We start from the raw sequence: 26,076 nt of genomic DNA, 5'->3' as shown, positions 1-26,076 counted from the left end.
TATGAGCCGCCACCGTGCCCAGCCTATTGTAACTATTTTCTGAGATAGGGTCTTGCTCTGTCGCCCAGGCTGGAGTGCAGTGGTGCGATCTTGGCTCACTGCAACCTCTGCCTCCCGGGTTCAAGTGATTCTCATGTCTCAGCCTCCTGAGTAGCTGGGATTAGAGGTGCGTGCCACTATGCCTGGCTAATTTTTGTATTTTTAGTAGCTGTGGGATTTCACCATGTTGGCCAGGCTGGTCTTGAACTCTTGGCCTCAAGTGATCCACCTGCCTTGGGCTCCCAAAGTGCTGGGATTACAGACGTGAGTCACCACACCAGGTTATAGTTCCTATAACTTTTCCCCTACTTAGGACATTTGAGTTGTTTCCAATTTTTCACCACTGTAAATAACACTGAGATGAACATGCTGGTACATATATCTTCGTCCCTTTCCTGACTGTCTTCTTTGGCTACATTCCCAGCAAAAGGAAAGGGTATCATTTTCCGGAAAATTTACATCCTCTCTAGCAGTGTATTAAAATGTCAATGTATGTTTAAAATATCAAATACTGTAAGAATGTATTGAAGCCACCTGGGAGAAATTCCTCCCATGTGATGTATCATCTCAGATTCTGAGGAACTGGGTGGAGTAAATAGTAAACTGAGCTGTTGGGCACTAACAGTTAACAACGGCTCCGTTGTCTCTGCTCTGCAAAGACAGGAGATGGGTGTTCTTCAGACAGGAAACAGGAACTCAGTGGGTGGACCTAAAAGGGAGTGTGGGCTTCGAAACAGGAAAAAAAGAAGTCTGCTTCTGATAGTGAAAGAGATGCATTGCTGTGCTGTCCTGATCATCCTACTAAGTCAAACCTTTATTCTATATCTGTCCTTGCATTCTATTTGCAGTTGTTTTAATTTTGCTAAGTGTTGTGTTAGTTTCATGTGACTGCTTTTATTTTTTCCATTTCAGGGAATGACATCCATCTAGTTGTTCAAGTCAGAAACCATGCAGTTATTTGATACTTCCTCTTTCTCACTCCCTATATCCAATCTCTCAACCAAGTTCTGACAATCTTCTCTCTAAAATATTTCTACACTTGGTCATAGCTAAAAGGCCAAGAAGCGATTCTAAAATATTTCTCTAATTGGTTTGCTCATCTCATCTTGACTTCCAATGTTCTAGTTCAAACCACCACAGTCTCTTGACTAGTCTACTGCAATACCCTCCTATCTCATTTTCATGTTTCCATTTTTGCTTCTGCGAGTTCATTTCCAAATTTCTGCCCAAGTAATATTTTAAAAACTTAAATAGATAATGTTATTTCTCATGATTTGTTTCCCTAAGTCCAAATCCTTAATTTGGCCTACAAAGCTTTGCATGATTTGACCCCTGCTCACCTCTCCAACCCTACCTTTTGTCACTCTCTCCCTTCCTCCCTGTTTCAGTCACAATGGCTTTTCTGTTCTTGATTTTTCTCTCAGCTCTTTCCAGCCTTAGGGTCTTTGCACATGCCTTTCTTTACACCTGGAATGCTCTTCCTGCCACCCTTCACCTGGTTAATTCTCACTTATCTTGTAGGTCTTAGTTTAAATGTCACTTCTATAGACAGGCTTTCTTATAGCAGCTTCTTCTTTTACTTTATAAACTTCTCATAATTAAGAATATATACATTTCTGTTTCTTCCATTGGAGAGTGGGTTTCTTAAGGTCATAGGTAATGTCTTTTAGGTCACTACAGAATATATATCTAGGGCTTGACACAATGTCTGGCATAGACTAAGTGCTCTTCATTTAAATGAACCATAACGTCTATCAGTGTTAGGAAGGAAGTAGGTTTTAAAATACAGGTACGTATGGAAAACTCCCTGTTGCCATTTAAATGTTAAGCTTACCAATCGGGGATTTTCAAGTTTAGTGTTGTATAACTGAATTCGGGAATTATTCTCTATAGCATGAAGCCAACAAAAGGCAAGTCATATTTACTCCAAATTTCAGAGTATTTCCAGTTTTTTCTGTCTTTTTGAGGGTTGAGGCAGATTTAGGATTGGGCAGAGTTAGTTAGCTGCTTTTCTGTGGTTGGTACTTTAAAAACGATTCTTCTTTTTCACCTGGGGACATGGGTACTCACCAGCAGGCTGTGACACAAAGCATGGAAATGTTGCTGATTTGTCTCCAGCTCATCCCAGTCCAGCTGCCAACAGCTTGTAGGTCTGAGGATGAACGGGAGTCCATATGTCAATGACTCGCAGAGCCCGCTAGATTTTAAAGCCCTAGGAGGAGATAATTACAGTGAAAGACTCCTTAGTGATATCTAGAACCTCCACCTAGATCCACTTCAATTCAGCTTAACTCTAAGACAGTACTGTGAAAGCTTTTAAATTAATGTCTGTGAACTATGCATCTTTGTATGGCCAGCATCTAGCATAGTATCTAGCACACAGAAGATTGTCAAAGTTCAGGAACCTGTGCATGGGCACAGTGGTAGGAACTGGGAAGAGTTGAAGCAGACTCTGCCATTACTGCTAATTCATTGTGTTTTTTTGTTTTGTTTTGTTTTTCTTTCAAGATAAGGGCTTGCTCTGTTACCTAGGCTGGAGTGCAGTGGTCCAATTACAACTCACTGCAGCCTTGAACTCTTGGGCTCAAGCGATCCTCCTGCCTCAGCTTCCCAGAGTGGCTGGGATTACAGGCATGAGCCACTGTGCCTGGTCTGCTAATTCTATCCTACAATTGGTTCTTCTGGAAGAAGGAATTCTAGTACTTAGAGAAATGGGAGGGGGCAGGGGTAGATCCTATGTACCACTTACTCCTTGAAGGTTGGATCTCTGTCTTGATGCCTAAACAAAGTAGCTATTCAATAAACATTTACCAAATGGATAAACACCTTTTTTAATGAGTCAAAAGAAAAACAATCCTCATGCAGACCTCAGAGTGTTCTACTGCAGCGCTTCTCCCACCATCTGCACATTTGGCCTCCACATGCTGAGTAGCCTGTCTTTGCTTCCTCATGCCATAGCTGTAACTGCTACTTCGGAACTGACTCTTGTCTGCCTGACACTTAAGAGATACCATCTATCTCTGGACTTCCTAGCCACAGAACCACTAAGAATAGCATTTGCATGGATTGGGGAGGTTCCCTTGGACCATACTTGATCACTTGGAGCTTGTAATGAGAGGCCGATGACTGGGAAGCCATCTGGTAGAGTGTGATGAAGTCTCCTTTAGGGTCATCCATTCTCAAGGAGCTGTCAGCTGTGCCAGCGAGTAGGGATGGGCTGAGCAGTCGCTCTTGGAGATCACATTTCAGACACACTACAATAAAAGGAGATCACATTTCAGACACACTACAATTGGAGGAAGGATTGTGGGTAATAAGTTACCTTAGGCTATGCCATTAAGAGACAACATCTGCTACCCATTCCATCTCTACCAGGCAAGCAAGGGATAGGAGGAGGCAGGAGAGTGGAAAGAGGAAAGCCTGACTGGTTTGGAAAGGGAGAACAGGTCTGGAAGCTATAGTATCTCTATCGCTCTACATAAAAGTTAACTTATCTTCAAGAGTCTGACATGATTTTTACTTGTTTTACTTCTGGGCTGGCTGAGCAGTTGTCTCATAGTGAGACATCTGGCTTGTGATCCAGTCTGAGGAACATGTATCCTCTGTGGAGGAGGTAGCTAATGCCAAAATACGCAGAGGCCCTCTGGCAATCACAGAAGGAAATCTTGCTTCTGCTGCTTCCTTGTGGCTAAGCTTTGGCAACAGTGCAGGTCAGATGAAGGAAGAGCAGGAAAGCAGAAGTCAGGCAGTCAGATGACTGCTACTGTTTTTCTGTGGGCTCGTTCAGGGACATTCAGAGTGGGGGGAAAGGAATAAGTTCCTGAAATAGCTTATTTTTTAATTCCCCAAAGAAACATGAATTTAGGACCTTCTGGGCCTTGGAGCATCACAGTGGCATCAGACAACAGTTCTGAGGAGTGCTTAGGCTAGGTAGGAGTTACTCATCTAGGTATTTTACTGTTCTGCATTAAGCTTCTGCTCCAGTAGGTAACTGCATATGCCATAGTGTATGATGATGATGATCTGTTACACAAGCTTGAATCCTTGATATTACAAAGTTCTTCAATAAAACGTATACCTGGCTTGAATACTGATAACAAACTTGTGAATATACGAATGTTGAGTACTTCTGAGAAGGCTGGTAGTTGATGTTAGTGACTTGTGAAATGACTGTACTAACTGCAATATGAGGAAAAAACAACATAGAAAAAAATAGAGTGGCAGAACAGATGTTAGATCCAGCTGGCCCTCCTGGGCCCTGTGAATAAGACCTAGACATTAGGTCTTATCACATTAGACATTGTGAATAAGACATTCATTCTGGGTGAGACGGCCCTCAGCCTGACATGTCCCAGAGCACAGGAAGTCAGTAGGAGGGACTTTGCCTAGGACTCCAGCTCCCTCTTATTTCCTCTGTGCCTGACTTCTCCATTTCTGGTCCTGAGGCTTTAGGACTGGACAGCTGTGTTCATCTGGCAGAGGTTTTCAATTCTGGTTGCAGTAAGAATCATCTAGGGCAGCAATCCTCAATCATTTTGGCATTAGCGACTGGTTTCATAAAAGACGATTTTTCCATGGGGTGGTGGGGGATGGTACTGTTCCACCTCAGATCATCAGGCATTAGTTAGATTCTCATAAGGAGTGCACAACCTAGATCCCTTGCATGTGTAGTTCACAATAGGGTTTGGGCTTCTATGAGAATCTAATGACATAGCCGATCTGACAGGAGGCGGAACTCAGATGGTAATGCTTGCTCACCTGCTGCTCACCTCCTGCTGATCCAGTTCCTAACAGGCCACAGGGTTTGGGGACCCCTGATCTAGGAAACTTGAAAAAGATACTGATGTCTGGGCCCTACCCCAGACCAACTGAATCAGGGTCTCTGGGGGTGAAGCCCAGACACTGGTATTTTATTATACTTTAAGTTTTGGGGTACATGTGCACAACGTGCAGGTTTGTTACATATGTATACATGTGCCATGTTGGTTTGCTGCACCCATTAACTCGTCATTTACATGAGGTATTTCTCCTAATGCTATCCCTCCCCCAAACCCCCACCCCATGACAGGCCCCGGTGTGTGATGTTCCCCACCCTGAGACACTGGTATTTTTTATAAGTTCCCCATGTGATTCTTATTGCAGCCTGGGTTAAGAAACACCCCAACTGTGGTCTCAGCAGAGTGTCCCAAAGCTGGGAAAGCTGTTTTAGCTGGGCTTGAATCTAGAACCAGGTGTGCTTCTCCCACCCAGAGCCCAGATGCAGATGTGGCAGACACCATACCTAAGAACAAGAAAAGAAACTCATGTGTAACTCACTGTGTGCTCTGTCAGAGGAAGGCCTTTCTAAGGGAAGCACCTAGAGACGGGGTGAAGGGCCCTAGGCAAAGAAGCAGCTGGCATCAGACAGAGAACCTTGTAAGAAGGAGTCAGAGTGAACATCTGAGATGCATACCCCAAAGAGTCTAGAGGAGGAAAGCTTGGGTTTTTTGTTTTGTTTTCTTTCATTTTTTTGTAGTGAGCCATAGTCCAGAAATCTACATGTGTGGCAATACATCAATTTTTAAAATAATAATGACAGCATAATCTTTATTGTGGTTGTTTAAAATCTCAGGTGGGTCACATCCACCCTAGAAGAGGCCTAATTTCCCCAGACCTCATTCCAGCTGTGCCTGAACATCTGGATTCCAGTGAAGACCTCCCCAGCAGAAAAGCTGACTGCAGTCTGGATCTAAGTTCCACTGTGCATCCCGAAGACCTACAGATTTCTGAAAAAATGACTATAGATGGAGTTAAATATTCTGGCTCTGATCCTGGTGCTGAAAGCTTTGGAAAGACAGAGGGGAAGCCAGAGGAATTCTGATTAGCACCATGGGCAAATGCCATGTGATAGTGGGATAGTGGAAGAAAGGCTGGTTACAGGAGTTCCTGGCCTCTGAGGGCACCAGCCCTCCTAATGAAAGAAGTGAATCTCTAGCCCCTTTGTTCAGAATTGCTTAGCATGAGGCAGTTTAACATAGTAGATAAAGGCCCAGGTTCTGGAGGAAGATAGACCTGGGTTTATTGACATTGTCTGGGCTGAGAGTGTCAAGTGCACAAAATAAAGATTTCTGATCTTAAGGGTTAAGAGTGGGCCCTGTTGCCTGGCTTCAAATCCTAGCTCTGCTACTAATTTTCTGTGCAGCCCTGGGAAAGTGTGCTTAATTTCTCTAAGTCTCAGTTTTCTCATATGGAAAATGGGGGTAATATTGTATTTAATTGATTCTAAGACACATTTTTTTTCATCTCTGTATGTGTCTTACAATTGCCATTGGCCAGGCAGGCACTCTAAGTCCTTACTTACTACTCTAACCTAAAAGAGCTCTCTCGATACAGGTAAAATACTACTTCTAAGTGACAAGAAAGAGCTGTGTAATGTTTAACAGGCAATGTCTTCTTTCTTTTTTTTTTAAAAAAATCTTTATTATTAAAAAAATTTTTTTAGAGATAGGGTCTCACTCTGTTGCCCAGGCTGAAGTGCAGTGGCTCCATCACAGCTCACTGCAACCTTGAACTCCTGGGTGCAAGTGATCCTCTTGCCTCGGCCTCCTGAGTAGCTGAGACTACAGGTGCATACCACTGTGCCTGGCTAATTTTTTATTTTTATTTTTTGTAGAGACAGGTCTATGTTACACAGGCTGTCATTAATTCCTGGCTTCAACGGATCCTCCCACCTTTGCCTCCCAGAATGCTGGCATTACAGGAGTAAGCCACTGCACCTAGCCTGTTTTCTTTCTTACTGGTACATAAAATAGTGGTGTACCTTACAATTGATAGCATCTTAGATTCAATGACATATAGTAACAGTATCTGCCTCATAGTGTTATGTGAAGATAAAATGGGATAATGCAAGAAATGAAGTTAATTTAGTGCTTGGCACAGAGGCAGGGCTTAATAATGTTAGCTATACACTAGCTTCTATATAAAGTTGCTAGCTGCCTTAAGTAGGGAAAACAGATAAGTGAAGTCCAGAGGATAGGACAGGGAGAAATTGGTACTATCAGCCTTGGACAAAAGAGGTGGAAAGGAGGTTCTGGGAAGAATATTTTACACAAAGAAAAGACAGATTAAAATCAAGTTAAGTTGGCAAAGACATTCTGGGCACTAGGTTGAAATGGGGGAGAGAGGAAGAGACTTGACGGCCATCCCTAGACAGAAAGGGTCTTGGGAAGCCTTAATCCTGTGTAGTAACACCTCCAAAAAGCCCTCCCCTGTCCTAAAGAAACAATGGTCATAAAGAGTTCTATTACAGCTGAAGAAAAGGAACATATATAAAAACTCAAATATACTGCCAATGGCCAAGAAAGAGCTCTCAAAGGAGGCGGTAACCCCAGTGAGTCGTGTCAAAACTTACGAGAAGGGCTTTGGTAAACGTCATGTTCAATCCATTCTTCAACCCTCAATGATCTCTGTAGCCACTACCACTACCAGTATTCGGTTCAATGAGAAAGATGGGTACAAATTCCCACCCCTAAAGAAGATATACTTTGGTCATTTCTCTTTGGAGCTGGTCTTTGAGGACTCAGCTTTCCCAACCTCAGTGTGGCTGATTAGACTGATAGATGGGCCCATCTATCTGCAGGCCCAGCCACCCCAGGTCCCGCCTGAGCCAGCCTTCCAAGGAGATGGGAGAATGGAAATGGCCTTATTCCTGTCATCTAGTGGGACCTGGAATGAAGTATAATTGCCAGACAGAACAGTATCCATTATCCAGGATATTTTTGGCATGACCAGAACACTGGATTGATCTCTCGGTTTCAGTAATTGCCTGAACTGCTTTGTGAACATGGTCTTGGGCACAGGTTGTCCTCCCTGGGGCGTATCTCTGTAGGTTCTTTAGTTTTCCCCCATTTGCTGCCTCCCTAGCAAGAAGATCTTTATTTAACCTTGGTTCTCTTCCTCTCGCCACAGGCTGTATTGATATTGTTGAGGTAGCAGCATGCTCCAAACTATAATGTCAATTATATTTACCACATTAAAAATGAGAATATTGAGAAATGTGATCCATTGTGTTCTTATGTAGTCTAGCCAATTCTCTGTCATTGAGGTGTCTCAGACTTTGCCCCTAAATTAACTGGCCCTTGCTGGTTGGGCTTAATTAGGTTCAGCTTTCTAACTATGATTGCTTCTTAGAACTTCTCTTCTTATTCCTCACGCTTATATTGGACAGCCTCATCCAACCCTCTTCCAGTCCCTAAACCTCAACGATGCTATATTCCACTGACTCACCAATCTAGAGTCCTGATCCCAGATAAGAATAATCATAGCCTAAATATCTTTTGGGGGTTATGTACTTGGATTATCTCTGGGTCTGGAAATGCTGCTGAAACACTGTGAAGAAAGAAGAAGATGGATTTGTTCTTGGTCTGTTCCACTGTTATGAAGCCAGGCTTTGAAGAAAATCTCCATGCTGACGATATCATTGTCTATAGTCTGAAGGTCAATGTCAGTTCCCAGAATAGAACTCTCTGCAAAAGAAAGGGAAATAAAGTGTTCACTTAGATTGTAAATTTTGAGTAATATAAAATTTTGAACACAACCATCTTTTCTTTTTTGAGACGGGGGTCTCATTATGTCACCCAGGCTAAAGTACAGTGGCTATTCACATGCACAATCATTGCTCACTGCAGCCTCCAAATGCCTGGGCTCTAGCAATCTTCCTGCCTCAGCCTCCTGAGTAGCTGGGACTACAAGCACTCACCACCATGACTGACTAATTTTTTAAAGAACTTTTTTTTTAGAGATGAGGTCTCGCTATGTTGGTCAGGCTGGTCTCTAACTCTTGGCCTCAAAGCAATCTTCTTGTCTCAGCCTCACAGGTAGCTGGGATTAGCTGGGATTATAGGCACTTGTCACTGGCCCAGCTTCCACACCTATTTTTTGATCCATTGACTATATCTCTAGACATCTAGCCTAGAGACATTCTTGAGTAGTACACAAAGACATATGCAAAGATATTTGGTATAGCATGGCTGTAATAATAAAAACCCCAAACGGGAAGCAGTTCAAATCCCCTCAATAGGGAAATATTTAAATTATGACACACTCAAACTATGGAGTATTACATGTTTGTTAACAAAGCTAAATGTACTGACATGAAAAACTAGGAGATAGTAAGTAAATAAAGGAAGCTGTAGAACAGATATAACATGATCCCATTTATATAAAAATAAAACTATCTACATATATATATATGTAAATGCATTTTACAAAGCTCTGGAAGGCTATCATCAAACTGTTAACAGTGGACAGGAAGTGGAAATAGGGCAGGGTTCTGAGATACTTTCCCTTTTTACTCTTCATACTTCTATACTGTTTGAATTTAATTGGAGTTGTGCATTTCTTGTGTTAAAAAAAATTCTAGGTTGGGCATGGTGGCTCACACCTGTAATCCCAGCACTTTGGGAGGCTGAGGTGGGTGGATCACTTGAGCTGAGGAGTTCGAGACCAGCCTGGCCAACATGGTGAAATCCTGTCTCTACTAAAAATACAAAAATTAGCCAGGTGTGGTGGCGGGCACCTGTAATCCCAGCTACGTGGAATGCTGAGGCACGAGAATTGCTTGAATCTGGGAGACAGAGGCTACAGTGAACCAAGATCAGGCCACTGCATTCCAGCCTGGGCAACTCCATCTCAAAAGAAAAATAAATAAATAAAATAAATAAAAAATAAAACATGGGAGAAAGAAATCCACTGTAAAAACAAACAAACAACCCCAAAACATTCTAGAATATAAAAACAACCAAAAATTATACAGCAATGCAAATTAAATACTTAGTTTAACAAAGGGGACTTCAGCTTCATGTTATTTTACAGTGAAAATGTGTTCTATTACTACTTGTTATAAAAAATTAATTTAAAAAAATTAAAAGGAAAAAAGATGAATTTTTGGGTATCCCCTTATAGTAGAGAACCAAGCCTGGAGCATCAGTCATTGGCATACTGTATCTCACAAGTGTGGTTAACAGCAAAAAGGATGGGGAGGGTCTGGTAGAGTGTGATTTAATTCCAAATCTGAATGAATGGAGCTGGGTAGGTGGGGTAATGAGGCTTTGCTGGTGTACTTTCAGCTTCGGGCAACACTAGCTAAGGAATTGGGGCCTGGGTCTGCAGGTAAAGGTCATCAGTGAAAGCCAAATATGAGGTGGTGGAAGAAGCACAGAGCAAATAAGGGAAGAACTAGAAAGAAGCTGAGGGGGAACTCTACTTTCCTTGTTTCATCAGGAGGGATCTCTGAAATACTTTTACAAAGGGCCTAAGAAAAGCCAGTTGCTCCAATGAATTAGCTTCTGTGTATGACTCATAGACCCCAGGGAGAAGGCTGGATTATTTCTAGAATGACATTCCTGAGGACAAGTTTGCAGAGGTGGCAGACTTTCCACAGGGAACAAAGGGGCTTCAGTCCAACATACTTGTTCCAACACAGGGGAACTGTGGTGAAAAATGACTGCATGTCATATTTAACAACTTATCCTGCAGCTGAAAAGGGGCATCAAATGCATTTCTCTATGGCCAGAATGAAAAAAACTCTGCCATCTTCCATGAATAGTTATGAGGATTCATTGTTAACTAGTTAGTTATTTCATTCATTCCATCAGATATATCTGACACTCTGTGCCCTTATGGAGTTTATAAAGCAACATGAATCTTGACCATTTTTCCCCAAACTCTCATCTGCCTCATTATGTTTTAGGGTACTACTGTGATATATATATAAAGTCATTGCCAAAAAAACATTCCTTGCAAGTAAAGAGAAATATCTTTTTAAAAAATAATGTGCATTTTATTTTGTCACAGGCAAAACAAGGAGTAATTTAATTTTTCTAAGCCTGAAGCCTGTACTTTGATTTGAGTGACAAGTATGAAAATGACTCAGCAGCTTCTCTTCAGTGAGGCAAAACAGTTCTTAAAGCATAAAGTGGCGGCTACTAAAGCAATGCAACCAAGGCCAGGCATGGTGGCTCATGCCTGTAGTCCCAGCTACTTAGAAGTCTGAGGCAGGAGGATAGCTTGAGCCCAAAAGTTCAAGACCCACCTGGGCAACATAGTGAGACACTGTCTCAGTTGCAAAAAAAAAAAAAAAGAAAAAGAAATAGAATTGAGCAAAGGAGCTAAGAAAAGTAGAGAAGATAAACTTGCTGAGTTGAAATAACAGAATTTTCGGGAAAAGAAGTAAGTGTTTCTTTTCTTCTCCCCAGGGAAAGGGTGGATGATGAGACACTCCTACCACAGGCAATGTGAGGGAGCAATGCAAAGCCATGTCCCATCAAGAATCTGGAAGTAAGGAAAATAAAGGTTTCCTCAGAGAGTTAAACTATAAAATCAACCAGAATGGTGAGGCCAATGAAAAAGTTACCCTAAGAAGGCAGAATGGCTGATTGTCGAAGGCAAAATTTGGCTGTAGCCTTATTGATGTTATTGCCATATATATATATATATTATTATTATTATTATTATTATTTTTTTTTTTTTTGAGATGGGGTCTCACTCTGTCACCCATGTTGGAGTGCAGTGGTGTGATCTCAGCTCTCTGCAACCTCCACCTCCTGGGCTCAAGTGACTCTCCTGCCTCGGCCTCCCAAGTAGCTGGGAGTACAGTTGTGAGCCACCACACCTGGCTAATTTTTGTATTTTTTGTAGAGATGGGGTTTTACCATGTTGCTCAGGGTGGTCTCAAACTCCTGAGCTCAAGTAACCCATCTGCCTTGACCTCCCAAAATGCTAGGATTGCAGGTGTGAGCCACCTTGCCCAGCCTATATTGGCATATCTAAAGAATGAATGTGTCTATTGGAAGGGGAGAGGGTTGGCCAGAAATGCAGCACAGAGAAGGGGAACAGCGACGCGTGCTGGCAGTGCCCATCTTAAGTGCAGCTCAGAGAAGGCATGTGGACTCAGTGATGTGTCCCAATTGCAGAGATGTGTTTGTCAAGTCTCTGCTCTTTTTTGTGATTATGGTTATGGTTCTCCCTCTAAAACATTCTGGCTTATCCTTTAGTCTTGAGCTTAGGAAGGTGCGTGTTTTGCTGGCAAAATTAACTTTCTGATCCTGCAAAGCTAAAGAACCAGGCTTGAAGCACAGCCTCTCTATGAAGGAAAATGTCATGTGGTTAGGTCCTCCTGGCAGCCAGCCAGGCAGTAGTCTTCCCTGTTGTCACCCATCGATGTTCTGACATTCTTTTCTAACTTCTTAACCTACATGTTCTTGGAATAGCCATGAAGCAGAACTGCTTTCTTGAAAAAGTCCTCATATAATCTCCACAGAGGTGCTGTGTGTCAGGTTTGAGCTTTCAGTTTTGCAGTTTCAGAAGGGAGTGAGCACCTCTTGGGGGCAGACTTACATTATCCAAACTAGAGACTTATGTGTAAACCAGAACGTTTTAGAGGCTAAACTTCCTTTCCATTTTCTTTGTCATTCTAGGAATTCATTTCCTTGTCCCTGATTATGGCAGTAGCTTCTTAACTGTCCTAGCAAACTCCATTTCTTCCCCTCCATTACTTATTATTACTACTACCAGTTACTTTTTCTGAAACATGGTTTCATCAGATCCCTCCTTTGCTCAAGAGCACACACTGCCTTCTTGTTGTCACTCACTCATCCTGTATCACTTGGTACTACTCATTATTCTACAAGTACCCTACCCTTCCCTTCCTCTGTGATGGCTCAGACTATTTCCTCCTCATCACTACCTGTTGAGATATTGCCATCCTTGAAGACCGAGTTCAAATGTCACCTCCTTCATGAAGTCTGCCATTATTGTATTCCTTCCATTATTATAGTCCCATAGCTTTTGGTTTACATTTGTAATATAGTTCACATTACATTTTACCTTAGTACTATTGTTATTTGGGAATATGTTTGATCTCTCCCATTTAAATGTAAATTAAAAGTAGGAATTGTTTCTTTTCACTTTTATCCTCCCTATCAGGGCCTTGTATAGAGCTGAAGCTTAGCAAATGCCTGAGTTGAACAGTGACTCCCTCCTCCTCAGCTCTCATTACTTTTTCCTGTAACTCTTGAGCTTCATCTAAGTTAGTCTCCTTGCCACATGACTTCCTTCCTTCCTTAGTGCTTTCATTAATGTTAGCCCATGGCCTGCACCTCTTCCAGAATTCAACTCAGGACTGGCTTTGTCCAAGAAGTTATGCTTAACTATATCCTCCCTTATCTAGCTTTAATTGCCATCCCTGGGTATCTGTGGGCTTCATTTGGGCAGTATTAATCGCACTGCTGATTTATTTTTTTTAAAGGATTTTCTTCTCTTTTCCTGAGTTTATGAAAGGCTTAATGGAAAGACCAGGGTTTGACTTGAGGCTTAAAAGTTGTTAGCAGCCGGGCACGGTGGCTCACGCCTGTAATCCCAGCACTTTGGGAGGCTGAGGCGGGCAGATCACCTAAGGTCGGGAGTTTGAGACCAGCCTGACCAACATGGAGAAACCCGGTCTCCACTAAAAATACAAAAAATTAGCCAGGTGTGGTGGTGCATGCCTGTAATCCCAGCTACTTGGGAGGCTGAGGCAGGAGAATTGCTTGAACCTGGGAGGTGGAGGTTGTGGTGAACTGAGATCGCGCCATTGCACGCTAGCCTGGGCAACAAGAGCGAAACTCCATTTCAAAAAAAAAAAAAAAATTTGTTAGCTATGTGATTTTGGGCGAAGTGGACTAGTACAACGTATTTCTTAGTAAAGCACTACAAAGCGAGATGATTATCTATAAATGGCATCCAGTAGGTCCAACAAATATAATTTTCTTCCTTTTCTCTCATCCACAAAATGAACTCTTATAGGATAATAATATGTTTTCCTTTTTTTTTTTCTTTTTTCTTTTGAGACAGAGTCTCGCTCTGTCCCCCAGGCTGGAGTGCAACGGTGCAGTCTTGGCTCACTGCAAGCTCCACCTCCCGGGTTCACGCCATTCTCCTGCCTCAGCCTCCCGAGTAGCTGGGACTACAGGCACCTGCTGCCATGCTTTGCTAATTTTTTGTATTTTTAGTAGAGATGGGGCTTCACCGTGTTAGCCAGGATGGTCTCGATCTCCTGACCTCGTGATCCACCTGCCTTGGCCTCCCAGAGTGCTGGGATTACAGGTGTGAGCTACCACGCCTGGCCATATGTTTTCCTTTTTTAAAGCTTTTTTTCCCTTGGTCACTGCTTTCTACCCCCGACTACCATACACTGAACACCAACAACTAGTACGTATTGTGTTCTTCACAAATACGACTAAATGTGCTAAATCTGGGGATCAGGGAGGAGACTTCTCAGATGTTGAAAAACAGCTCCCTCACTGGCTGGGGAGCAGTGTACCCATGCACTAGATGAACGGGTCACACCAATGGCATGAAATGGAAAGGTTACAGGAGTGAAACGGTGGCCCTTAGTGTTTGGATAGTTAAAGCAGTGAGGAAGGCCTGGTTCACTGCAGCCCAAGCTGTAGCCAGCATTCACATTATTTTTGAACTTACCCTGCCCTCCTGCGGCCACAATGGGAAAAAACTAAGAAAGCCAAATGACTGAAGATTAGGTAATACCTGAAGTAGACCCTCTCAGAAAAAACCTTAAAATAGGGTTATAAAATTAAAGTGTGTTTAAAATAGGAGACTTTAACATACATATGTGCATATACAATGTCTGTATTTCTCTCTTCACATAAAATGTAGAGGCCCAGGAAAGTAGAGGCCCAGGAAAAGGTGCTCTTGCCCAGTCCTCCACATCTTCCCCCGTCTCACAGGGCCCTAACCTCTAGGCCTGACCTGTTCCTTTCCGAATGACATTCATGAGGCCTGTACTTGGGTGTCATGGATGGGCTTCAGACATTCTGAGAACCCCTTGAAATTATATACAATTCATCTGTACATGCATAGATGTATTTTGGTGGGGTGGGGGAAGGGGGAAAGCCCCTAGCTTTTATCAGATTCTCAAAAGAGCTCTATGACCCCAAAAAGGTCAAGAACCACTACAGAGACTATAGAGTCACAGTATCTTAGCCTGCCTGGGTTGGTTTACAATTAGCTGTCTACTCTCTGAATACAGGATTGCTATAGGATGTTAACAACCAGGGTAAGTAATCACAGCAGATAAAGCTTAGTCAGGAACAGCAGTGCAGCATCATCCAACCATTGTCTTTAAATCAACACAACATGAGAATAATCTAACAGCTTACAACGATGAGGCAGTCAAGCTTGTCTTTCTAAGCTCATTTGCCTCATTTGTGGAAGTGATGCTTGGACCCTAGGAAAAAGGAGAAGCCCCTTGAAAAGAGTTGGCAGGGGTGGTGGTAGTGGTTATCAACATGTGAACTCAGTGCAGAGAGGTGACTGCAGGAATGGACCTAGTGGTGACTATCTTCCTGGAGCCCCAATCTGTAAGAGGGTCAAAACATCACCATAACTGTAATGAGATAGAGAAAATTTATATCCCAGAACTCTTCTCAGAGAGAGAACTGTTGTCATTCATTCATTCGCTTAGTCATTCATTTATTTAGTCATTCAAGCACTTATTAGTTTACTGTCTTTTATGAGCTAGGCACTTATTGGTGGCATCAAGAAAAGAGACAAATTGCCTACTTTCATGGCTTACATTCTAGTGAGAGAACAGATAATAAGCAAGCAAATAAAATAGAATACAATTTCAGATGATAGATACTATGAAGAAAAATAAAGGGGTGTGTGTGTGTGTGCACGGGCGCGCGTGCATGCATGTGAAGTTTTAGCTTGGCTGGCCAGGGAAGTATTCTTTAAGAAGCTGACAGTTGGGCAGAAACTTGAATGAAGTGAAGTGAGTCATAAAAACATTTGTGCGAAGATTGTTTCTTATAGAGAGACGAGCAAGTTCAAAGGTCTTGAGATGGGAATGAGCTTTTTGTGTTGGGGGATTAGCCAGAAGACTAAAGCAGAATAAGGAAGGAAGTGAGGACTAGCTAATAAGCTGCTGGGGTGAAGGACAAGACCCCCAAAGTGGCACACTCACGTATCAACAGGGGTCACTACACTTGCTTTGAAGAAGGGTGGGTTCCATTATTGCAATTTGGTATTGCTCAGGAACTGTGCAAGAGTGGGGCAGAGTAAAGCAAGTTCCTTTTTCTTTCTCTTTTTCTTTGTAGCTCTTAGCTTCTAAACATCTACTGAATTAGCATTTTAAAAATATTTGTTTGAAGGTGTGCCCAAGCTATCAGCTTGTGTAAGGTACCACATGTCCCAGCCCAGCTTTACCGCTTATGCTTTCCTGTTGTGTGGTGCTGGCAGGCAGTGGGGAAGGAGGGAAGAGGAATCTGGGAGTTCCATGAGCAGAGCTCAAGCAGAGATCCTTCAGCCTGTAGTGGACATGCCTCTTTCCCAGCTCTGGTCAGCTACCCAGGGAATTCTATTGTTAGCAGTTGTCCATTCACCTGCCCTCATCAAGCTAATATAGTCTAAGGCAGGCTGAAAAAAATAATTGGCTGTTAACTAAAGAACTAATGGTTCACAATGGATGATTTATATTATGGGTGTCCAATCTTTTGGCTTCCCTGGGCCACATTGGAAGAATTGTCTTGGGCCACACAAAAAATGCATCAACACTGATGATAGCTGATGAGCTTAAAAACAAATCTTAAAATGTTTTAAGAAAGTTTACGAATTTTTGTTGGGTTGCATTCAAAGCCGTCCTGGGCTGCATGCGGCCTGTGGGAAGCAGGTTGGACAAACTTGATTTACATAATTTCTGACTAGGGAATAGTGGGTTCTATTTGGGCTGCTATCACAAAATACCATAAACCAGTGGCTTATAAGCAACAGAAATATATTTCTCACCGTTTTGGAGGCTGGGAAGTCCAAGATCAAGGTGCTGGCAGATTCAATGTCTGGGGAGGACCTGTTTTTGGTTGATAAATGGCCCCTTCTCACTGTATCCTCATATGGTGGAGGGGCAAACAAGCTCCTTAGGGAACATTTTATAAAAGCATTAATCCCATTCAGGAGGATTCTGCCCTCCCTCATGACCTAATCCACCATTCAAAGGCCCCACCTCCTAATACTATCTATTTGGTGATTAGATTTCAAAGATGAATTTTAGCGGGGGCGGGGGCGGGATACAACATTCAGACCATAGCAGACTCCCTTAGCTCTAAGATAGGTCCCAAATACTACAATTTCAAATGTAGTATTTCAGCCTTTAGTAAACAGATGAATTGGGTAAGAAAAAGTTTAGAGAGCAATTATTTTGGCTGGGAGAGTAGCCTTTTTAGAATCTCTTTTTCTTAGGCTTGTGTGTTTCTAAGAGGGCAGAAGTGGGGACTGCCCTATGAGAGAAGCTGCACTGCACCCCTCACCTCTGGAGCCACGGAAGTGTTCCCGGTTTGCCAATCCCACTTTGAACTGAGTGACTTGCTCTGCCCTAGACAGTCCAGAGAGAAGTTATTGCAGGTACGGGAGAGAAGGGCCCTGGTTAAGGCAGGGTATACCTGCCTCTGGCACCAGTTGTAGCACCTTATCTACCTCTGTACCCACAGCACTAGCGCAGTGTTTACATACAACAGGGGCTCAGTAAACGTTATATTGAACAGAAGAAACTAGCCAGCCTGGTGCTTACTTTCTCTGTGACCTTAGGCCAGTCACTTCATCTCTTTAAGCTCAATTTCTCCATCTGTAAAGTGGGAATGATAGTGATACCTAGGCTAAGGGTTTACTTGAATATGAAATAATGACACTTGACTCCTGAAAGCAATTTGTGGACTTTAAAGCACCATGCAACTATAAGGGATGATAGAATATAAAGCCGCCTCCCAGCTGTCTATGTAGTAGATATGAACATTTTATTCACTAAAAGCCAGTGCCATTTCTTTTGCTGAAAATTTTCTCTTCAATAAAGATCTAAGTTGTAAGAAAATATATTTTATCTATGGGTCTCAATGGCTTCATTTTCATTTTATTGGAAAAATGCAGCTTATATGCAAAAGAGATTGATCACTATTGATTGAAATATTCCAAAGTCTGAAGTATTTTTTGACGTGAGAAACATTAGACTTAGAAGGTATTTTAAAAGTCTTCTTTTTCTACAGAGACTAATACATATATTCTATAAACCAAAAAGCATTTAATGTAAATTGCAATGCAAAATTGAAAAGCTGGGAAGAAATATTGTCATAGGCACTGTGGTGGGGGAGGGAGCAGGGGAATGGGTTATTTAAGAGAAGTTTGAATTAAGAAGAAAGCAGAGTTAGGAAGGCATTAAATCTTTTGACATGACCCAAGAACCACACCAAGCAGTTTTGACTCCTTACACCTAAGGGAACTGAAAGAAAGAGCTGCCTTGAGGTGAAAATAAATGTAAGTGGAGCCATGAAAGAAAAGACTTACTTGGGGGAGCTAAATAGAGTAAGGAAAAGCTAAAGAAGACACTCAAATCAAAGAAAGTCCTAAGACATACTCTTTTATTTTTTTGAGACAGAGTCTCACTCTGTCCTCTAGGATGGAGTGCAGTGGTGTGATCTCAACTCACTGCAACCTACATCTCCCAGGTTCAAGTGATTGTCCTGCCTCAGCCTTCTGAGTAGCTGGGATTACAGGCGCCCACCACCACGCCTGGCTAACTTTTTATTTTATTTTATTTTATTTTTTTTCAGTAGAGAAGGGGTTTCACTATGTTGGCCAGGCTGGTCTCGAACTACTGACCTAAGTGATCTGCCCACCTCGGCCTCCCAAAGTGCTGGGATTACAGGCATAAGTCACTGCACCCAGACCTAAGACATATTCTTAAAAAAATCCTAGATAGACTGTATAACAGCTTTGCAACCGACTCTGTGTATATACATGCATTTTTGTAGATCTGGGGGTGTGTCTTCAGGGTATTAGATTCCTAGAAGTGGGGCTGGTGACTTCTAGGGATAGAAGTAAAACACATAGGTAATTTTGAGTTTAAAAATAAACACATGCCACTTCTATTGGTGTCATACTTTTTAACTTTTGCCAATCTAATAATAGGTAGGAAATAATATTTTGGTATAGTCTTAATTATCATTTCTCTAATTATGGGTGAGGTTGAACATATTTTCACATGTTTAAGGACCATTTAAAAATCTTTTTTTGAATTATGTGTTTATGACTTTTTTCCATTTTTCTCTAGTGTTTTTGGTCTTTTTCTTACGCCTCAGTTTTAAAGTGTTCTTTAAATATTAGAGATATTAGTCTTTTTTTTCTCCCATGGCATAAATTGCAAATACTTTCTCCTGGTTTTTCAGTTGTCTTTTGACATTGTTTATGGTACTTTTTGCCATGCCAAAGATTTTTATTTTCATATAGTTAAATAAATAAATCTTTCTTTATTGTACCTGGATTTTGAGTCATAGTTAGATGACCTTTATCTATGCTGAGATTATAAAGAAATTCACCAATGTTTTCTTTTAATACTTTTAATATTATTATTTACATTTGGATCCCTGGTCCATTTGGAATCTTTTCCAGATGGCTAACCAGTTGTCCCAGCATTACTTTTTGAGCAAGTTCATCTTTGCCTTAGTGATTTGAGATGTCTCCTTTATCCTATGCTAAATTAATATCTATATTCGTGCCTATTTCTGGACCTTGAATATGTATATAGCTGTGTCCCAATCAATTCTTGCACTGTACTAACTAATGCTCTAGTGCTGGGTATATGATGGGGCTGATTTCAGATAGAGAAGTGGCCAGATTGTCCCCAGATTGGGTAGTGGCAACACAAGTCATTTGCCAAGTAAAGCAGTGCTGTCAAACGTGTTAGGGGATGGGGAATGAGGAGAGAAAAGGTGAGATTTAATCAGAAGAACTTCTTTTAAGCAAAAATCTCCTAAAGAGAGAGAGTGAGAGATATGATGGAGAACGTGAGCTTATTGAGCTGAAGAGAAGGCAGAAAAGGAGGTAAAAAGAAAGAACCAAATTGAAAAAGAGTAAATAAGGGAATTCCAGTCTGGTTAGGTTCCAGTACCCAACAAACTGATTTTCTTGTAAAAAAACAGCTATAAACTCTGAACAATATTTTATTTATTTATTTATTTATTTTTTGAGACAGAGTCTCATTCTGTCACTCAGGCTGGAGTACAGTGGTGCAATCTTGGCTCTGTGCAACTTCTACCTTCCAGACTCAAGTGATTTTCATGCCTCAGCCTCCTGAGTAGCTGGGACTACAGGTATGCACCACTGCATCTGGCTAAGCTTTGTATTTTTAGTAGAGACAAGGTTTCACCATGTTTGCCAGGCTGGTCTTGAACTCCTGGCCTCAAGTGATCTGCCTGCCTCAGCCTTCCAAAGAGCTGGGATTACAGGTGTGAGCCACCATGCCTGGCCTGAACAATATTTAAATATCAACTACCTGAAGGCTCTGCAGAATGAACAAAAGTAGACAGACTTTGGAGAGGAGTTGAAACTTGGAGTAACCAAGTAAACCAGCAAGGAATGAGTTCCCCATTTTTTGCACTTTCTAAGAGTGGCTGCAGTCACAATAGTGTGAAGGCAGCTAAAAATTGGAAAGAAAAGCCTTTGTCTTTCACTAGCATTGCCAGGGTAAGGAGTCTGGGGCAACGAGGACCTCCAGAGAGTGAGGAAGAAATCCATGAAAGGAGAGAGCCAGAGCCGGAGCGCCCTAAATTATGTGTTTAAACTCAGTCTAGGTAAATAGCTGATTGGACCTTGCACTATACACATATGGGGTGAACTGAAAGCAGCTTATAGTTTAGGCTTAAAGATTGAGACTAAGATCTGAGTCCCTGCTCACTGCAGGCACAACAGGTTGCAGTTTGAGTTTAACAAAGTTAATTTTTTGAAAAATAAACACTTTTCAGAGCAATATAATAGAATCCAGAGTCTTTATAACACAATGTTCACAAAATACAACCCAAATGTTTTGGCATACTGAGACAGAAAACTATGACTCAGTCTCAAAGGAAAATATAAGTCAACAGATGCAAACCCCAAGATGACAGAGATGTTGGATTTATCAGGCAAGGATTTTAAAGTGGCATAATTAGAATTTGCTCAATGAGGAATAGAAAATATGTTCATAAAAAATGAAAAGATAGGACAATACCAACCAACCAAGCAAAAAGTCACAGAGTCTTGGGCTGTGCAGAACAATTTAAAAAGATTTAACATTTGGGTAATTGAAGTCCTAGAAAGATAGAGAGAAAGAATGCGGCCGAAAAAATATTTTTAAAAAATGGCAGAAAATTTCCCAAGTTGGGTTAAGATGTAAATTTACAGGCTGGGCATGGTGACTCATGCCTGTAATCCTGGCATTTTCAGAGGCCAAGATGGGAGGATTGCCTGAGCCCAGGAGTTTGAGACCAGCCTGGGCAACATGGTGAAACCTCATCTCCACAAAAAAAATTACAAAAATTAGCTGGGTGTGGTAGCACGAGCCTGTGGTCCCAGCTACTTGGGAGACTAAAGTGGGAGGATCATCTGAGCCCAGGAGGTAGAGAGGCTGCGGTGAATTGTGATCACGCTACAGCACTCCAGCCTGAGTGACACAGTGAGACCCTATCTCAAAATAAAAAAGATAATCAATTTTCAGATTCATGAGGTTCAGGGAATCCCAAATAGGATGAATTAGAAGAAATTCACACCTAAACACATCATTGTCAAGCTGCTGAATAATAAACATAAGAGAAATTTCTTGAAATTGCTAGAAAAAATGATCCTTTACATACAGGGAAAAATGAGTTAGAGACTGTAATTTTGATCAGAAACCATGAAAGGCCAGAAGACAGTGGAACAACATCAAGCAATCCTCCCACCTTAGCCTTCCAAGTAGCTGGGACTACAGGTGGGCACCACCACACCTGGCTAATTTTTTGATTTTTTTGTAGATGAAGTCTCACTATGCTGCCCAGGCTGGTCTCAAACTCCTGAGCTCAAGCAATCCTCCCCACTTGGCCTCCCACAGTGCTGGGATTACAGGTATAAGCCACCATGGCTGGCCCTCTTAAGTTTTTTAAAATACATGTTTGCTTAAAGGCAAAAACAATTTTTTTTTGAGACAGGGTCTCACTCTGTCACCCAGGCTGGAGTGCAGTGGCATGATCATGGCTCACTGCAGCCTTGACCTTCCAGGTTCAAGTAATCCTCCTGTCTCAGCCTCCTGAGTAGCTGGGATTATAGGTGCACACTACCATGCCAGGCTAATTTTTGTATTTTTTGTAGAGATGGGGTTTCATCGTGTTGCCCAGGCTGGTCTTGAACTCCTGAGCTCAAGTGATCTGCCTGTCTTGGCCTCTCAAGGTGCTGGGATTGTAGGCTAAAAGCAAAGATTTCAACACTTTTCTTGTGGAGTTTATGTAGATGTAATACACATGACAATTATGACATGAAAGATAGTGTATGTGAATGGGAGCAGTAAATGGACTTAATAGCAAGTTTTCTATATTTTACATGAACTGGTACTATATATATTAATTCTGAGTAGGCTGTAAAAGAGTTTTTAAAATACATTTTAATTCCCACAAGGTCTTTGCATTTTATGTGAATATTGTAATCCTGAAGTTTCTATATTTTATATTGAATGGTATTATATTGACTCTAAGTGGACTGTAAAAAGTTAGGTATATATACTGTAATCCATAGAGAAACCAGAAAAAATGCAAAGATGAATGGCTAAATGACAATAGATAAATTAACATGAAATTGAAAAATATTTAAATAATCCAAAAGAAAGCAGGAAAGCAAGGAAGAAAGATGAAAAACAGGACAAACAGAAAATAAAATGGTAGACCTGAGTCCAACTATATGAATATGTATGGTAAATGTTAACGGACTCTACATTCTAAATAAAAGCCAGAGATGATCAGAATAGACATAAAGCAAGACCCAGCTATATGCTGTCTACAAGAGAGAGACTTTAAGTATAAAGACATAAATGAGTTGAAAGTAAATGGATGGGAAAGGATGAACCATAAAAACAGTAAGATGGCGGGGCGCGGTGGCTCACGCCTGTTATCCCAGCACTTTGGGAGGCTGAGGCGGGTGGATCATGAGATCAGGAGATAGAGACCATCCTGGCTAACATGGTGAAACCCTGTCTCTACTAAAAATACAAAAAATTTGCCGGGCATGGTGGCGGGCACCTGTAGTCCCAGCTACTCAGGAGGCTGAGGTAGGAGAATGGTGTGAACCTGGGAGGTGGAGCCTGCAGTGAGCCGAGATCACGCCACTGCACTCAAGCCTGGGCAAAAGAGCGAGACTCCATCTCAAAACAACAACAACAACAACAACAACAACAACAACAACAACAACAACAAAAAACAGTAAGACCCAAGATAAATGAAAACATATATCCACACAAAGATTTGTGTACAGACATTCATAGCAGCTTTCTTCACAATAGTCAAAAACTGGAAACAATAGAAATATCCATTAATACATAAATGTTTAAACAAAATATGACACATTCATGCAATATACCACTACTCAGCAATAAAAAGAAAACTCACTACTGATATAAACAACATAGATGAATCCCAAAATCTGAATTAAAAAATATAAACACAAAAGGTGTGTGTACTTTAGGATTCCACCTACACAAAATACAGACTAACCTACAGACAAAAAGCAGATAAGTGGTCTTACCTGGGGCTGGAGGGATGGATGGAGTGTAAAGGGGAAAGAAAAATCTTTTTTGAGGATGAGGGAAATGTTCTGTATATTGATCGTGATGATGATTTGTGGGCATATACATCGGTCAAAATTCACTGAATTGTATACTTCAAATGGATGCAACTTATGGTATGTAAATTATTCCCCAATAAAGGAAGGAAAGGAAAAATTTTTTAAATTTCAATTTTTAAATACTTTGAGATTTTCTACTGAACTCAAAAAATTATTTAACTCAAGTTTAAAGAGAAAAATCTGCCATTTTTCTGAGACCATGGCTTCTGTTAATGAAATAAACAAATGTCTCTCTGTGTTAAAAATCTTTAGGTAATAAATACAACAGTGGTTCTAATTTAGTCTTAATGTCAGAGGGAAATGACTTTAATGCAGTTATCAAAGGCAGACACAATGAACAACTGTGTTTTCTGGTCTATTTTCTAAGACACCGAAAGGGAGAAAATCAGTATCTGTTCTGACAATTGCACTCAAGCATAGAAGAGGCTCCCCACCCCGCCCCCAGCCCTTTTTTCTGGCATTCTTTAGGAAGCAATGAATCTTTATCTTCTATGTTTGGGTTGTTAACATTTGGTGTTTCCTGAGAACACATATGGAGAAAATACCTTCCCAAAAGAGCTTGACATTGATCCCTGGCAAAGTCTAGGAGGAAATATTAAACAGATGGCTTGTGAGCACTTAGAAAGGGAACCTGATATCCTTGTGTATGACTGAGAGATGTAGACTAGTTGACAGCATCATTAGGTTGATTTGTAACTGGCTGAATGACTTACATACCCAGTGAGTGCAGACTGCTGTCAACCTGCACAGATGCCTTGTGGATGCCAAAGTTATTGATCTCAGTGGCTATTTTAGTTTTGGCATATTTCTTACTTAGTCATTCTTCACAAAACTATTGTAAAACTTTTATTGTATGCCAATAAATACATGCAATAAAAATGTAAGCTATGAAGCATAACAACAAAAGTGAACACTCACAAATCCTTTATTTAACTTCAGATGTAGAACATCATCAATACTCCTGAGATATCTGCATGCTTTTCCCTAATCTTCTCCAGAAATCTTGCCACGTTGACTTTTATTTTTATAATTTCTTTCTTTTTAAAAGTAGTTTTGTGGCTGGATGCGCTGGCTCACACCTGTAATCCCAGCACTTTGGGAGGCCAAGGTGGACAGATCACTTGAGGTCAGGAGTTCAAGACCAGCCTGGCCAACATGGTGAAACCCTGTCTCTACTCAAAATACAAAAATTAGCCAGGTGTGGTGGTGTGCACCTGTAATCCCAGCTACTCAGGAGGCTGAGGCAGGAGAATGGCTCGAGCCTGGGAGGCGGAGGTTGTGGTGAGCCGAGACTGCGCCACCGCACTCCAGCCTGGGTGACAGATCGAGACTCCATGTCAATAAATAAATAAATAAATAAAAGTAGTTTTGTTACTTTAAATAACACTTTACAATTTTAGTTTTGAGCTTTATAAATAAGTATCATATAGTATACACCTCTATCTGCTTTTTTCTCAATATTGAAAAGATTCATTCACATTGTTATTTATAGCTGTGGACCATTCGTTTTCAAAAATGTATGATATTCCACCAAACATTCCTTGTAATATTTATTCTGCATATCAACTTTTTTTTTTTTTTTTTTTTTTTTTGAGACAGAGTCTTGCTCTGTCATCCAGGCTGGAGTGCAGTGGTGTGATCTTCATTTACTGCGGCCTTGACCGCCCGGGCTCAAGTCTCCTGTCTCAGTCTCCTGAGTAGCTGGGACTGCAGGTGCATGCCACCATGCCTGGCTAATTTTGTTTATTTTTTGTAGAGATGAGGTCTCACTATGTTGTTCAGGCTGATCTTGAACTCCTGGGCTCAAGTGATCCTCCCGCCTTGGCCTCCCAAAGTGCTAGGATTATAGGCATGAGCCACCACACCCAGCCATTTTCATGTATACTTTGATGAACAGAAATTCTTCATTTTAATGTAGTTATACTTATCAATCTTTTATTATATGGGCTGGGCACGGTGGCTCATGCCTGTAATCCTAGCACTTTGGTAGGCCGAGGTGGGCGGATCACCTGAGGTCAGGAGTTCGAGATCAACCTGGCCAACATGGTGAAACCCTGTCTCTACTAAAAATACAAAAAATTAGCTGGGCATGGTGATGCACACCTATAATCCCAGCTAGTTGGGAGGCTGAGGCATGATAATTGCTTGAACCCAGGAGGTGGAGGTTGCAGTGAGCTGAGATCATGCGACTGCAGTCCAGTTTGAGTGACAGAGACTCCGTCAAAAATCTTTTATTTTATGATTAGCAAACTTTATGTCTTATTTAGGAAATGCTTCTTCCTCTTCCCCAACCCTTGTCATGAAAATTTTCTCCTATGCTTTTTTAAAAAGTTT

At 41.4% G+C, this 26,076-nt stretch overlaps 1 protein-coding gene across 3 annotated transcripts in view; it reads right to left on the bottom strand.

Annotated features, from left to right (window-relative positions):
- The window catches only part of M1AP (meiosis 1 associated protein), a 93,637-nt gene that overhangs the window by 15,645 nt on the left and 51,916 nt on the right, over nucleotides 1-26,076 (bottom strand). For 2 of the 3 annotated variants that reach the window (XM_009442601.4, NM_001280522.1), the window contains 3 exon segments: nucleotides 8,370-8,543; nucleotides 3,131-3,293; nucleotides 2,110-2,251 (listed from right to left, as the gene is read on the bottom strand). In XM_009442601.4, coding sequence (XP_009440876.3) covers nucleotides 2,110-2,251; nucleotides 3,131-3,293; nucleotides 8,370-8,543 — 479 coding nt within the window. 3 annotated transcript variants of the gene reach the window in all.

This window comes from Pan troglodytes, chromosome 12, assembly GCF_028858775.2.
Source record: "Pan troglodytes isolate AG18354 chromosome 12, NHGRI_mPanTro3-v2.0_pri, whole genome shotgun sequence".
Lineage (NCBI taxonomy): Eukaryota > Metazoa > Chordata > Mammalia > Primates > Hominidae > Pan > Pan troglodytes.
This window is presented reverse-complemented; position numbering and strand designations above follow the sequence as displayed.